Source organism: Falco cherrug, chromosome 1 (assembly GCF_023634085.1).
Source record: "Falco cherrug isolate bFalChe1 chromosome 1, bFalChe1.pri, whole genome shotgun sequence".
Taxonomy (NCBI): Eukaryota; Metazoa; Chordata; class Aves; order Falconiformes; family Falconidae; genus Falco; species Falco cherrug.
The window spans coordinates 91,352,618-91,367,220 of NC_073697.1; the positions used below are offsets into that span (position 1 = coordinate 91,352,618).

The 14,603-nt window shown below is 44.5% G+C and overlaps 1 protein-coding gene across 5 annotated transcripts in view; it reads left to right on the top strand.

Annotated features, from left to right (window-relative positions):
* TPCN1 (two pore segment channel 1) overlaps positions 1-14,603 on the top strand; it is a 54,815-nt gene that overhangs the window by 11,742 nt on the left and 28,470 nt on the right. The window contains exons 2-3 of one of the 5 annotated variants that reach the window (XM_055706079.1): positions 11,209-11,273; positions 11,912-12,031. The exons of 2 other annotated variants lie outside the window; for them this stretch is intronic. In XM_055706079.1, coding sequence (XP_055562054.1) covers positions 11,213-11,273; positions 11,912-12,031 — 181 coding nt within the window. In that variant the 5' untranslated portion in view covers positions 11,209-11,212. Of the gene's footprint in view, positions 1-11,208; positions 11,274-11,794; positions 12,032-14,603 lie in introns of those variants that run through there. 2 more of the 5 variants (XM_055706097.1, XM_055706092.1) reach the window with 2 other exon arrangements.

Sequence of the window (14,603 nt, forward strand, 5' to 3'; positions counted from 1 at the left end):
TGGACTTGGGCACCCGTTATGAAATGCTGTAGCTAATTGGTGTGAAGAAACAGGGGACAAGGGAACAAACAAATGCTTGAGATGGACCTGGCAGATCCCGAGATCTCTGACAGCCAGCCTCTTAAACAGCCTTTTGGATTATCTGGTGGCTTTCTGGGATGCTACGCAGGATATTTTCTCACATCATGGCTCCTAGTTCTACCAATTTGCCTTTAATTAGTTCCAGTAGCAGTGCTTCCACTGCCACGTTTAGAGGTGAAGCATGGCCAGAGCACAGGACTGGGATCTCATTTTCGGAAGCAATCTAGTTCTGCTGTAGAAGGCACTCCTCCTCGTACCTGGGGTAAGTCAGTTAACATCACTGTGGTTAACATGTCTCATCTGTAAAGCGCAGATTACACCTTTTGTGGAGGTGGACAGGTAGGCTTCATTACTTTGTTATAAGGAGGTGCTGTTTTGCATTGCTGTGCATGATTTGCGGGTTTTTTTAGTATGTACCTGCTTAAAATTTATATAGAGAGGGTTTTTTTCTGAAGCACAAGTGGTAGTTTGGTGTTGGATTGTTGTTTATGCCTCTGAAAGTCTCATTTCTCCAACCTAACAGCCTTGCATTTTGCAACTTCTGCCAGTGCTCTCTAATCCTTTCCTGGCCTAGATGACTTATAATGAATGTTTTAAGCAAGCAAAGCGAAGCAAAACTGCCTCTGAGATGAGTGAGGGGTGAAAATCTTGGAAAGGGAAATGAACACCCAAAATATAAGGAGATTATTGTTTTCTCCTTCAGTACAATTCGTTTCCCTGGGTGATGAGCTCTGTAAACTCAGAGGAAGGAGGTAAATGCTGCTTTTTAGGAGATGTGGGATAACTTTTGATATGATGTTAGAAAAAGTAGAAAATATGTTTCTGCTTTTAACTTCCAAATGCATCATCCTCTGGAATCTCATTTATTTTGAGAATTCAGGTTTTAAGGCGGGACCAACTGCCTTGGCTGTGCCTAAGTACGTGCCGTACTGACAGGGTAGAGCTGATACCTTTGATTCAAGAGAAACAGCGCTGTGTTGTCCAGAACTCACAAAAGCATTTCTATTGAGACATTGTCAATGTGACACTGTAAATGTGGTACCTATAGAAGAAAAACCACAAGCAGACTAAAGTACCAGGAGGTATTGCGGGCTGCAGTTATCTTGTGTATTTATTTTTTTTGAGCCTGCCTTGTTTTCTTAGCCCTGCAGGAGATCGGTTTGCACAATGCACACATTGTGTGTTTCACAGTAGGATGCTTTGTCAAACAGAATCTCTGCACTGTTGACTCTTTGGCGCAGTAAAAAAAAAAAATCCCAGTGATTTCATCTTGAATGCCCCATGCTGTTCAAATCTGAGCAAGTAAAAGCGTATACAAGGTAAAGAAGACTTGGGTTAGTGTTCCATTATCCTGGAGTCAAATGTTTCTTTCTCCTTTGTCCTCTCCTGGAACACAAGTGATGGATATCATCTTTCTTGCATAATCACTGTAAATTAGGGAGGATGCTGAAGAGTGGGGCAAGGAGTCTGGAAGCTTCTTCTCACTTCCTTCTGTGAAGCCAGGAGTAATGACCGTGATGCTTTGAGGGAGAGAACCCATTCCCTTGGTGTGTCTCTTCTGTAGCACGTGGCTCACATCATTGTGATGTGGGAGCAGAAGAACAGGCTAGGCTAAGTGTTTTCTCCCCAACCTGGTGGCTTTAGTTGGAAAATGTGGGGGTAAGGGCACATGCTATGGCATCGGAGGGCTCCGCTTTTTGAACAGGTGGTCCTGGAACTATAAAAGATGTTAAAGAGTTTGAAAGTGTTCAAGCTGCAATTCTAAATCGACAACTTTCCAGCTCTAACCGGTCACTCCTCAGCCACCGCAGCTGACTTGGGAACATTTGGCTCAGGAAGCGGAACAACAGTTGGAAACAAATAGTGATTAGTTTTTTCATGGCTTCCCAGGGAACGCATCAGTTTGTTCGTTTTCTCCCTCATTTTGGTGATTCCTGTGGATTTTTAAGGCACTGTAGATGCAGGATGTTCAGTTTAGCCAAGCTTGCTTACTGGCAGATTAAAATGAGCAAAGGCTGAGCACGCTGAGTTCACTCATCATAACCAATATGATGCTTCTCAGAACTTCCTTTGCCCTTGGTATCTTCACCGAGGAATCCTGCCTGCTGCCGTCAGCCCCCCTGCGTTGAAATCCCATTTTACCCATTTGAATGCTGTAAGAAGTGCTGTATAAACTAAACAGGAGCATCTGTGAAGTGGTTAGAGTTGTTGTTGATTGCCTTTTCCTTATTGCCTTCAGGGGATTTAAGCTTGAATTTGCTGGAAGTCGAATTTATGAGCCAGAACGCTCCATTTCTGATCCTTAAGCTGGGAAAAGTGCAATGAATTTGATAGGTCTTTCTCTTGCCTCCAGTGTCTCTGGCTTTTGATCCAGACCTTGCAGGGCTCTCCCCATGTCTTTAACATAATCCCTTTTTGCATGTTGAGAGGATGCCTGATTTTTACGTGACTTCTTTCTTTATGAAGAGGTGTAGGAGCAGCTTTAGGACTTCATCCATCTGCTTCTAGTGAGCAGTTGAGCAGGAAGCTCAGGCACCTGTACTGCTGATCTTTTCATCTGGGAGACAGGCAGAAAAGTAGTGTTTGTGTTGATCCACCACAGTACTGCATGGTTGGTGAGAGATCCTGAGGATGACGAGAGGAGACTGCTGTGATTTGAATCATAGTGTGGGGGTTTGAAGCTTGTATCCAATGCTGGTTTTATAATCACGATCTGGTAGAGTCTGTTTGGAGCAAAGGCTTTTCTTTTCCTGCTTATGTGTGGGAATAAAATTTAGGATGTATCTCTCTGCACAGCCGCGTGAAACCCTCTGATTCTCTTGGGCTGGACACCTGAGCTACTCTTACATGTTCTATATGACTGCCTAGCCCATGGGTGGGTGTATATATTGTCATCTGGGAACGTCTGATCATCTGTATTTTATTCAAACTGCAACTGTTTTTCTGAGAATACTTTCACTATTCTCAACAGATTTGGGAAAGTTTATTGTACAAAAGTAATGTAGCCTGCTGAAAGATTTCACTAGAATGCACAAATATGTTCCTGCTCTTCGTTAACTAAATGAAGAAGTGCCTGTAGAATTAAGACTAAGTGATCAATCCTGCAAGTGGGAGCACTGAAAACTCCCCAGGGTCAAATTGTACTGGTGAGTTGGCTATGTCATTTACAGGATAATCAGACGTGGGAGGAGGAAGGCAGGGATGCCATCCTCTACAGCTAGCGCTTCTGCGGCCACTGGCTGTAGGCATGGGGCTCCAAAGGAAGACTGTAAGGGCAGAAGTTTTGACTAGTACAATACTTCCACGGTCTGTCCCCTTATTTCTGTGGCATGGTCACCCTGGCTGGAGGCGATCTGTGCCTGGTGAGAGGCACAAGAGCTGTAGTGTAATCCATCTTGTAAATGCAGTGTTCCTACAACACAAAGCAGCAGTGTCCGTCTGGTTATTTAGTTAGGTAGCGGTGAGTCACTGCAGAAAGAGGAAGATGCTGCTGTTTGTTGCCCATTTGCTTGTTTTTTGTCGTACAGAGGGGAACGTTGTTTCTCCAGGGTGCTTGAGCAGACCAGAAGCACTGGAAATGTGTTTGAACAGAGAGGAATGCTTGCTGAGACCGGTTTGCTCTGTAGCTCTGCCTTGCTACCTGCAAGCAGTATTAAATGTTCTGCTTTTTCTGAACTGCTGGCACATGCAAACAAGTGACATTTTGGTCCTGACTGTGTTAAGTAAATGCTCACAAGCAACTTACTAAGGAGAATTTTGGCATTGGGGCAGGGGGGGAAGTGATCAAGGCAAAGCCCCTTCCTTTCAAATACAAGGCTGGTGGCAGGACCTTGTCTCTAGTGGTTGCAGGGGGAAGGATCCAAAACATTGAAAATTATTCATATACTTTGAGGGAACACACATGTATAGAAAACAAAGATGCTAATGGAAGCTTTAAAGCTGTTGGAGAGGCAGCAAAAAGTCACAGTGCAGGCATGTCTGTGCCGGCTAACATGAAAGCAGCTGCACCTCTATGTAGCAAACAAAGAAATAGAAACTGGGAGCGGAGGAAAATCACAAAGAGAAATGTGGTCAGCAGAGTTAAAGGTGTTCTAAAGGACCTGAGAAATAAAAAGACGTGTTAAGTGATGCTGGCCTGTTAGGAAGTCGAGGTTCAACACTGGTCAATAATGCTGCGGGGAAGCTCAAGAAATGCTGTATGTATTCTGTATTTATTGAAAAGCCAGATGACCTGGTCATTGTGTGATGTATTCTTCCATTCCCACAGTAACTAAAGTAGAGATTAAACAGCTGATTCTAAAGGTAGGCATTTAAAAATCAGCAGATAACTTGTCATTCTTCCTTTAGGCTGAAGCTGAGGCAGTCTGATTGTTGCAGTGATAGCAACTTTCTCCCAGACCCAAAAGGTATTTTGCACCAGGCTGGAGATTGCAGGCCAGCCAACCAAACAAGGTTTCCAGGCAAAATAATGGGAAACCAGCAACAGCTCTTCTAAAATCTGTATTGAAAGGACAGGTTTTCATGTCAATCAGTGTGCATTTATGAAAGGGTGAGTGGCATATGAACCTTAAGTTTTTGTAAGGTTACAAGATAGACTGACAATGTTTTGAGAAGGCATTTGTTTTAGCACCTGTATGGCATTTTGATTGAGGAAGTGAATAGTATAAATCAGCACTGTGTAGCTAATGGCTCTGCAAACTGGTTGATGGATGGGTCTCAAAATCCAACTGGTTATTGGGACTGGTTAATTAATAGCTATGTTATTAGCAAAGACTGTCATATGGGTTATTGGATTTTGTCCCTGTGCCAACTGTAACATTTCTTTCTGATCTGGAGAAAAAAAAAGTATTTTTTTTTTTAGGAGATGCCATAGGTTGAGGGCATAGTAAGAGTGATGAAGGGAGCTTAGTGATTAGAACTACTTGGTAAGATGGATGCAGGCAAGCCGTGTGCGTATTGCTGTGACCAGCTGTAGGGCCATGTATCTGTAAGGGTGGACGGGGCTGCCTTGGCAGGCAGAGAGGCTGAGCTGAGTCTGATGTCATGAGCAACTGAGCTGAAAGTGAGCATGTGGGACACTTGGCTGGTGAGACGGCGAATGTATTCCTTGGTCTTTCCAATAAAAATAATGATGAGGGTAGGTAGGGAGGTGATACCGCAATCCATGCTGGCTGTAGACTAAGCGATGTGTTCATGCTTGGTGTGTTTCTAGTGCCTTTGCTCCAGCTCATCTGAGATCCAAGGGCTTGAAGGTAGCTTCAACTGGGGAACAGTGGAATCGTGTTGGTTGAAGCTGGGGAAATTCAGACAAGAAATAAGGCATGTATTTGTGGTTAATGTTTGGAACCACTTTTAAAGAGTTGGAGAGGGTTCTGCAGTGCTGGAAGTCAAAATTGTCTGTTTTCTGAAGATATGGTTCTGTATGACTGTAGGACTTGAAGTAAGGACCAGTTGAGGGAAAGCCCTCTGGCAGCTGGCTTGCAGATGTCAAACTACTGATTTAACTCCTTCCTTCCTTTCCAGCTGTTACATGTCACCTCTTCAGTTCTGCCAGCAGCAGTTTCAACCAAATGTGCAGAAGTCGGTGTGGTTTTTTTTTTTTCTTTTTCTTTTTTTTATTTCCTCTTAATGGAGGGCAGTTACGCAGCACTAGAGGCTGGGGTTTCCCCCATTCCTTTACATGCATCTTCATCTGAAGTTGGCGGCTTCTCTTTCCTGGCTGAGACACAATGATGAGGCAGAGGAGTTGTGGCAGTGTTGTATTTCAAAAGAACCGGTGTGGTGGAGTCTTGTTCTGACACTACAGAATGCAATTACCTACTTCTTCCTACTGTACCACAATAAATAACTTTCATTGGTCTCAGTCTGTCGTGGTAAGACATTAGAGTTTTGCTGTGAAATTATTTAACTGAATTTATCTCATTTTTTTGCTGTCCCTCTCTCTTTAGGGCAGAAAGGTCCGTATGACACACACCTTATTATTGCATACTCCGTTCTAGTCCTGCTCCAGCGCGGGGTGGCCACATGGGAGATTTGTTGCCCAAACTAAATACCGTTTTCTCACATAAGGAATGTGCTTCCTCTCTTTCCCATTGCTACCTTTGTGACTTCTCTGGAGAGCTGCTGGCTGGTGGCTGGAACTGGCAGTAGGACCTGGCAGCACACTGCTTTCGTTAAAAAGGCCAGATTGCAGCTTAATCAAACATCTTTCCAAACTGCATCAGGAAAATCCAAAGGCTCTGATTTGGAGAATTCAAATGAGGAACACGCTTTTAAAATGCGGACATTGTGTTGTTACCGATGTTAAAGCAGATCTTTAACATGTTAAAACCATGAGGCATTGGTTTCCCTTTTTGGAACAAAAAGAGGAAATTCCTTCATGTAACAGGATGTGTTAAAGATATATCTGAGGGATTCTGATATTGTCTCTTTCCTTTTCTGTTACTTCTTCAAAAATTATGAATTAGAAATGTGTGTGTATTTCATGCCTGGTCTCTCCATAGCTTTAGGCAGAGCTGGTCACCTCTTTCTTTGTGGTTGTGGGTGGGGGTTTTTTGGTGGTTTTTGGGGTTTTTTTTGTTGCATTCAGCAAAAACTTCATCATTTTGAATTTTTTTTTCATTCAAAATTAGTTGTTTCATAGAGCTTCTCAATGGCTTGGATATTTAATTCCAGTTACAGAATAATTTTATCTCTGTGTCTGTAAAGCCTTTGTTGCTGTGATATGATCAGACTAACAAGATTATAGAGCTTATTAGTTGCTGAAAGGATGGGTAATGTAAGGTTATAGGTGATCCCTCTGTTGTGGCTTTGAGTTTACCTTTTGTGGTACAGAGGTAATTTGTTAAGATTGGAAATGAAGCGTATGAAACTGACAGCAATTTGGCTTAACACACAAGCAAGATTCTTAATTATATTTTCTTAATGCAGCCTTTCGTTTTATACTGAAAACACTTTGGTTTTGACTTTACAGCTATGTTAAGAAGCAGGTATTCCTGTGTTACACAGTCTCGGATTGCGGCGGGTGCCTGGTTCCAGCTCTTCGTATGGTATTTCATGGACTTTCTCATGCAGGAGGATTTAGTCACACACCCATCAGAAAGCAGCTTTGTGGAAGGGGTCTTAGGCGTGTGGTGGTTTGCATGAGCTGCTGGAAGGTGCTGCAGCTGAGGAGCAAGAGCCGGTGGGTTAGGTAATGTTATTCTTACAGGATGCAGCTCGGGGAGTCGAGGAGTGATCCTCCTCTGTTTCACTGTTGACTGCTGCCGCGGCTTTTGAGCGGTGTGGTCTGGTGAACTAGTGAGGCTTTTAGGAGTCAGGGTGAGGTGGCCTCTCTGAGGGTGACAAAGCATCCCTCAGTTTGTCTTCAGCTGCTGAAGCCTGTTACTAACCCAGTTGTGGATACCGAATATCCCAAAAGGGAGGGATCTGGCCCTCTGCCTCTTGCTGCTTTGTATATAGAAGTGAAAATTGTCCAGCAATCAAACATTTTCTGGTCAAAACTTCCCACATAACATTGCAAGAGGAAAAAAAAAAAAAAAAGTCCCAGAGTGACTCAAGGTTGAGATCAAAGGAAGGAGCAGGTGCCTTGAAGAGACGAGGCAGTGAGCTGCACAGATGAGGATCTCCAACCAAATGATCTGGGCTGGTGTAGATAAAATTATCCTCATCCTTATTTTCTTAGAAGTCTTTTACTTCTTTTTTTTTTCTTCTTCCTTACAAATGTCTCTTTTTGTCTGCAGCAGGGTGGTGCAGGAAGTAAATGTCTGAGTGAATCATCATAGTTCATCCCTCATTTTGAAAGGCTAGTGAGCCGCAGAGCAAATGGTTAACTAAATACTGGCTCTGACCCAGTCAGAGCAAGAGCTAGCTGGAGCCACGGCTTCTTGCTGAGACAAAACCATTTCCTACCATGCTTTAGCCCTTCTGTCATTGTGTTTAGTTTGTGTATCAGGGTTTTTACACGTGTGCAGTGCAGATGTTAGCAAGGATACATGGTTTTCTGATTAAACAATGCAAGACTTAAGCTGTCTTCAGGATAAGAAGATAGGCAGCACGATTGATAAGAGGCAGTAGTATATAAAAAGTGGCTTACTATGCTGGGGGACATCTGCTCATCCTTCACGTGGATTCAGCTCCCTGTAGTGTGGCGGATGATATTATGAAGTGAGCTTATGTTGATGCCATAGGAACTCATTGGATTCTCGAGTAAAGGCAAGGACGGTAGACTTCAGTCACCTTGTACCACTAACACAAAGTGGCAACATCCATATTTTTTCAAAAACTTTTCTGTGTTAAATAGGAAGCTGAAGTGACTTTATTTGTTGAGCTTCACAGCAAGCAAGTGCTGTGAGAATATAGCAAGACAAAGAGCCCTGAGGCCTCTGCATATGTTTCTGCTGTGCCGTCGTCTCTAAGGAAGAGCATGACTCGGTTACGCTGACTTGAAATATTCGGAAGTATATTATTTCTCTTGCAACAGAAGGGCTTGGCACTGCACTCAGTTGGAGATGCCCTGTTTTTCCTAGGCAACAAACTGCTAGTAAATTGTTTAGGCTTCCCCGTGGCTGTTAAATTCCTTCCCATAACATCCCTTGAAAACAGGATGGGCACCAGGATATTTTGGGCTGCAAAGATCAGTCCTGCGATGCGCCTGTTGGCACGGCGCTGAAGGCAGCAATTGTACTGTCTGTCCCTCTCACCTCCAAGATGTGTGGCCAAGTGCCAAACCAGCTGTGCTTTCCAGGCGGCTTCCAGCTTTTTTTCTCCTGGGTAGGTGAGTCTGGCCTTGAAGAGACACATGTACGCATGTTCCTGCCTCAGCACTTGGAAAGGAGCAGTTTCTTATCAACCACACTGGAGTGGGGAGGAAAGATAAATCCTCTGGAGGTGAAGCTACTTGGCCTGTAAGCACTTGGAAGGGAAAAATGCCGTCATCAGTGCTGGTACAACTCAACATACTTGACTAAAATCTTGCCTTTGGGACCGAAGGTGCCTGTACAGCTTGGGTTGGGGAAGGGTAGGCATCTACTTCATTTCCATGTTTTTTTCATGGATTTGCATCTTCTGTAGTGGGTACTCTGTGCAGTTCAGCTGATGATGGCTTTTCAGGAGAAGAGGAGTGCTTCTGGTTGTCTGACAAATAAATACTGACTTCCTTCTGCAGCCTTGTTCGTCCTCCCTGCAGCTTCCAAGCAGAGTTGCTGAGAGAGGTGGCAGCTTTAGCCAGCATGGGGATCCTGTACTGGGACAGGTCTTGTGTATGAGGTCAGGAGGTCCAGGAGCACCATGAGCATCTTTGAATCTGCTGGGATCTACCTTCTGCCATGGGCTCATGTTCAGTGTTGCTGGATGTCTGGATGTGTTTCTTTCAAACTGAAAGCTTGAGCTGTGTGACTAGCTGAGTTTGGGTAATTAGGTACAATTACAGTCAAGGTGGATGGTATAAGAAACGGAGGTGGTATGCCAGTGAAGAATGCAAAGCCTGGAAAGAGATGGCTCCAGTTAAATGGTGCAGCAGTCACTGGTGAGGGGCTGCAGCCGACTGAATCGCAGACTGCTCTGCTTCGTGCCCTTTTCCCTGCTTGCAAAGGGGATGGAGCCTGCCCATGGGACCCTTGTGCTGGTAAGGTCAGGTTGCACGTCTGTGTGGACTCTTGTAGCAAACTTGTAAAACGTTTGCTCAACTCTGGGAAGTTACATTTGCCTTGGACAGCCTGCACTCCTGGAAGTGTGTCCAGCTCCAATAGCAAAAGACACTGCTCCTGTGAAAAAACATGGCTGGCAAGTGTGCTCCCTTTCCAAGTAGTCATGCCTCTTTCCAAAGAAGAAATAATGGCCGCAAGGGCAGAGGTAAATGCAAGACAGCAGTTCTTAGAAACAAGGTTGCAAGGAGGAGAGAAAGGACAAAGCTGGTGCCAGGTTATATTTATTTAAGAAGGAATCTGACGGTTAACTGATGATTTGGTGTTCTCTTTCCCTGTCCTCCTCCTCTGTGGCCTGGTGGCTGGTGCACTGCAGAGTGTTCTATCAGCTATCACGTCTCCAGTTGTCTGAGATGTTACTGGAGCTGCCTGGAGCACGTGCCCAGGGCAGCTTGACCTTACCTGACTGCAGGAGGTTATACTTTGCTTACTTTTCTCTCTTCCCACTCTGTTTGGTGAATCTACTTGCAGGAACCTTCTACAGCAATGTGAATGAAGATGCGTCCTGTCTCCAAAGTCATGTGTCCTTGGCATTTCTTTTTTGCCTGTCAAGAGAAATACTACTTGCACATGCAACATGAGTAACTTATGTATTGCTGTCTTACGTTGACTACACACATGATATGTAAACAGTATGAATGACAGATTTAACCGTAAGAATATTTTCCCTGAATTATGTCACTTGCCCTGCCTTCCACACAGTTTGCAGAGTTCTGTCATCACAGGTATGCTTGCTAAAATAACATTATCTGGACAGGATGGCAACTAGCAACTCCACTGAGACCTTCCTCAACCTTTAGGAGAAAGTCCTGGTAAGTCCAGTAAAAGGCACATGGCTTTGGAGTCAGTTGAGGAGCTAATTAGAGGCATCTCAGTCTGTTTCAGTGGAACGCCATAAAAAGTGTGTGCTATCTAGAAAGCAGAACATCTGGCAAACAGGCTAATGAGAGCCAGACTGGGGGAGCTCCGAGGCAAATGTGAGAGCTACCCTGTAGAGTTTGTTTATAACTCTTTGAATTTGTGGGAGGTTACTAGTGTGTTGGATTTTTAAAAATTATTACTATTTATTAAAACCAATGCAGACATCAAAGATCAAACAATGAAAGTCCGAATTGGCTTCACTTTGATGTATAATAGCCTGGCTGGGAAGGGTATTTATCCCTCGTTCCTGTGAATGTTTTTGTCTCTTCCTCCCCTCTCGGCTCTGCCCTTGAGATTCCCCTGTGGCTGCGTGAGCTTCTCCAAATGAGGGGAGTTTGTTTGCTCTCTCAGCCAATGTAGAGTTTTTCCTTCCCCTAAGCAGGGAATTTGTTTTGCAAAGGGAGAGGTTTGGGCTCTGGAAAGTTTATGCTCCTTCTCTTTCTTTCTTTTTTGTTTTTTTGTTTTTTATTGTAATGATGACATATGGAAACTATTTACACAGGAGCATGCTCTGCTGCACTGAATGGAAATGTTGGAGTCCCGGCAGTATCGTTCCGGATGCCTTGTGTAAGCAGCCAGCTGGTTTTGCTTTTTCTTTTTTTCTCTTTTCTTTTTTTCCCCTCCCTTTCTCCCTTTTCAGGGAACGTCTGGGATAAGTTACACAAGTGTGGAAGGAAGCTTTGCCATCTGTGAGCAGCTCAGTTCGTTTACTTTGTCATGCCCCTTGTACTGTGAACTTCACAAATATCAGTTTTCTTTTTTTGCTGGGGGGGAGGAGGGTAGGGGGGAAGACTCCTTGCTGTGACTACTCAGCACTTTGACTCCTTTCCCATTAGTGGTTCATGTTCGCTGGTGAGCAAATTCTGCTATATGCCAAAACAAGAGAGCATGGCACATGAAGCCTTGCTTTTACCACCACACTCATGCTTAAATGCTCTTTGTCCCACAGCTGAGCCTTCCAACAACTTGCACTTAGAAACAGCCTGCTGCTAAGACAGCGATAGGGAAACGATTCAACTGAAGTCTGAGCCACCTTCCTCAGAGGGGAGGGGAGAAAATGTTTAGTTCTGCAGAGAGCAGATGAAAATCTTTTGTGCGTAGCTTTCCCTTGAGGAAGCTGCGAAATTGAGGATCGGCTTTCGGAGGGGAGGGAGGGAGAAACTTCAGGTCTGACTTGTCTCCCTCTCCCCAACTCCGAACACAAGCGTGCCCGCTTCCCGATGTGGTGGCTGCCATGCAGTGGAGGGAACCGCCTGCCATCTACTTCGAGGATTACGGGAGTCCTGTGGAGAGATCCTCCTATCTCATTGAGCTCGATACTAATGGTAAATGCCGTCGGGGATGTTCTGCAGCACGAGCTGAGCGGAGCGGAGGTTGCATTAGTCTGTGTCATTGTTATCATGGGAGCAGCTGAGGAAATTAGCTAGCTGGAGGGCTGCCAAACAAATAGTCAGAGGGTTGCTTTTCAAATTTATTATTATTTTTATTATTATTTATTACCCAGATGATGCTGTTGCCTCAGGGCTGCTAGATCAACCTTCTGGTACCTGATGGAGAAGGAGCTGATCCACAAAATGCAGCTCCCCACTGGAACACTTCACCAGTACATTTTCTGTTGTCTGTGCCTAGAAAGATGATGGCTGGTTTAGACAGGAAGAAAACATCTTTGTGTCTAGAGTTATCTTTTGTTTCTTATTTGCATCTTTGAGTGCTCTTTTGTATTTGCAACCTTGGTCTCACTGGGACATCTCTTCTGTTTCAGCTGCAAGTCCTCTGTGTGAAATGCAGGGAGGGGTCCTGGGTTTTTCTTGTGGTGTATCTTTCCCTAGTGTTGATCCTTTTCAGAGAGAGGTTGGTCTTCGTGAAAGAACTATTTCGGGGTTAAAGGTAGTTTTGGCATCTTTTGGTAGGGCACAGTGTTCAGCTGTTTTGTTTGATGCTACAAACCTTTGCTGATTTGACCACAGTATGTTTTGATTTTCTTAAATTTTGTATATGCTGTAATGCTGCAATAACATGGTAATATTGCAAGCAACCTGCTTAATATGTCCCTCTTCCCCAAAAGAACTCTTGCAGCCAAGGTGTTGATTTCTCAATATCCCCTAAACTGTGTGAGATGAATCACACTCAGACGTTCTCTGAATGCCTGCTGTGTTTTGAAGGCGAGTTCTGGAAAGGCCTGAAATTCCGGCTCCTGTTAGCACCTTCACAGTTGTTGCTGGTTTAAGCAAGGCATCCTGCAGCCTCACCCAGCCGACAGGTGATGAAGGAGCTGTGGGTGACACGCTGTAAAGCTGCCCAGGTAACATTGTGGATGGCCCTGGGCAGCTTCAGGCGGCAGGTTATGTGTGGTTAGAAGAGGTTGCACTCTCTGCTCCAAAGTACCAGCCACTTGTGCACCTCAGCAAGGTTTGGGGGTGTTTGGTAGCTCTGTGCCTGTCGATGGTAATGTTTGAGGTCTTTGAGGCTGGGGGCTGGAGGCCACTTTCTGCTCTGCCTGTGCTGTGACCCAGCTTAGTGCCTCATGGCGGGGCAGGCAGGCGGGGTGGGACTGCAGCGTGTTTCGTCTGGTAGCAAATGGTCTGTTAGGATGAGAGGACTGGAAAATACTGGGCTTCTGGGCAGTAAAGATCTTCAGCAGCAAGTCCAGGTTCTGATGAAGATGTGCTCCTTCTGCTCCTCTGTTAAGCCTTTAATGGAAAGAAGTTCTTGCTATCAAGCTGCAGTTTGAGGGAGGCTGTCTCTTTGAAACACATACACAATAAAAGCTTCATAAATAACATTTAAGAACTTTTAAGAGCTCACAATATAATGCTTCTGGTTTTTTGCATATTGCTGTCATCTTTCAGCTAAAGAGCAAACAAACCTGGAAGACTGCCATTCCAGTTCTGTGTATAAATAAAAAGCTCCATCATTCAGTTTCTTCAAGAACTGTGCTCATTCGAGGTGTAGAAGGGGTGTGGGGGAGGAATCTGCCTCATTCAATCATTTGTCCAGATTTTGAGTGGTATTTTAAGGGTGTGGGGGAAGTAAGGAAGAGAAATAGGTTTAATGCTGCAGGATTCTCAGCAATCTGAGTATGCAATCTAGAAAGTCTTCACAAATCCCAGTTATATGCTATCTTAATTTGATTTGAGGGTGGAAAAGGCACCTGTGGCTCTGCATCGGTGAAGGGGTTTCTGATTTCTTTCCATTTTCTGCCAGAAGCACGTGGTGCTGTTGCCCTTGGTGGGTGCAGAGTTTTTGGCACAGACTCTTTCTCCACTCCGGAGGGTGTTCTAGAAAGACTGAATCAGTAATTCAATGAGGATTATTTTGTCGTAGCAAAGAGATGCAGCAAATCTTCAGCATGTTGTCATGAGAGAGGAAAAGAAGCTCATTTTTCCACTCTCCCATAATTTCTTGTAACACAGAGAAAAAGCTAACGCATCACAGCTTCTGTGCTCATAAAAAGGGGAAAATCGGCGCTTTTATACTGGCAAGATCAATTTTACATGTACCTCCTTTGGGAACCTGAGGAAGTGGAGGAGGGAAGTCTGTACTGAGAGCAAGAACAACCCTGGTTTGGGGGCATGATTGAAACTGTAGAACTGAGTGCGTGGCCAGCTCCACCACAGGTTTCACGCATGGCCTCTAAGCAGGTCTTGCTTCTGTGGGGTCTCTGCTCAGTATTCTTTGTCAAAGGTGCGAAATAAAAATCCCAGTCCCAGAAGAAGAAATCAACTGACATTCCCTTTTTGTCTTCCTGCAATTCCCAATAATTGTCTTCGTGCATGTTTTTTTTCATGTATCTTAGTAGCACTGAGGCTGCAGAGTGCGAAAAAGTGGCAAGTATGATGGAGTTTATGTACGTGCCTTGTGGGGCTGTCCCATGGGAAGGGCACTATGTATGTGTAG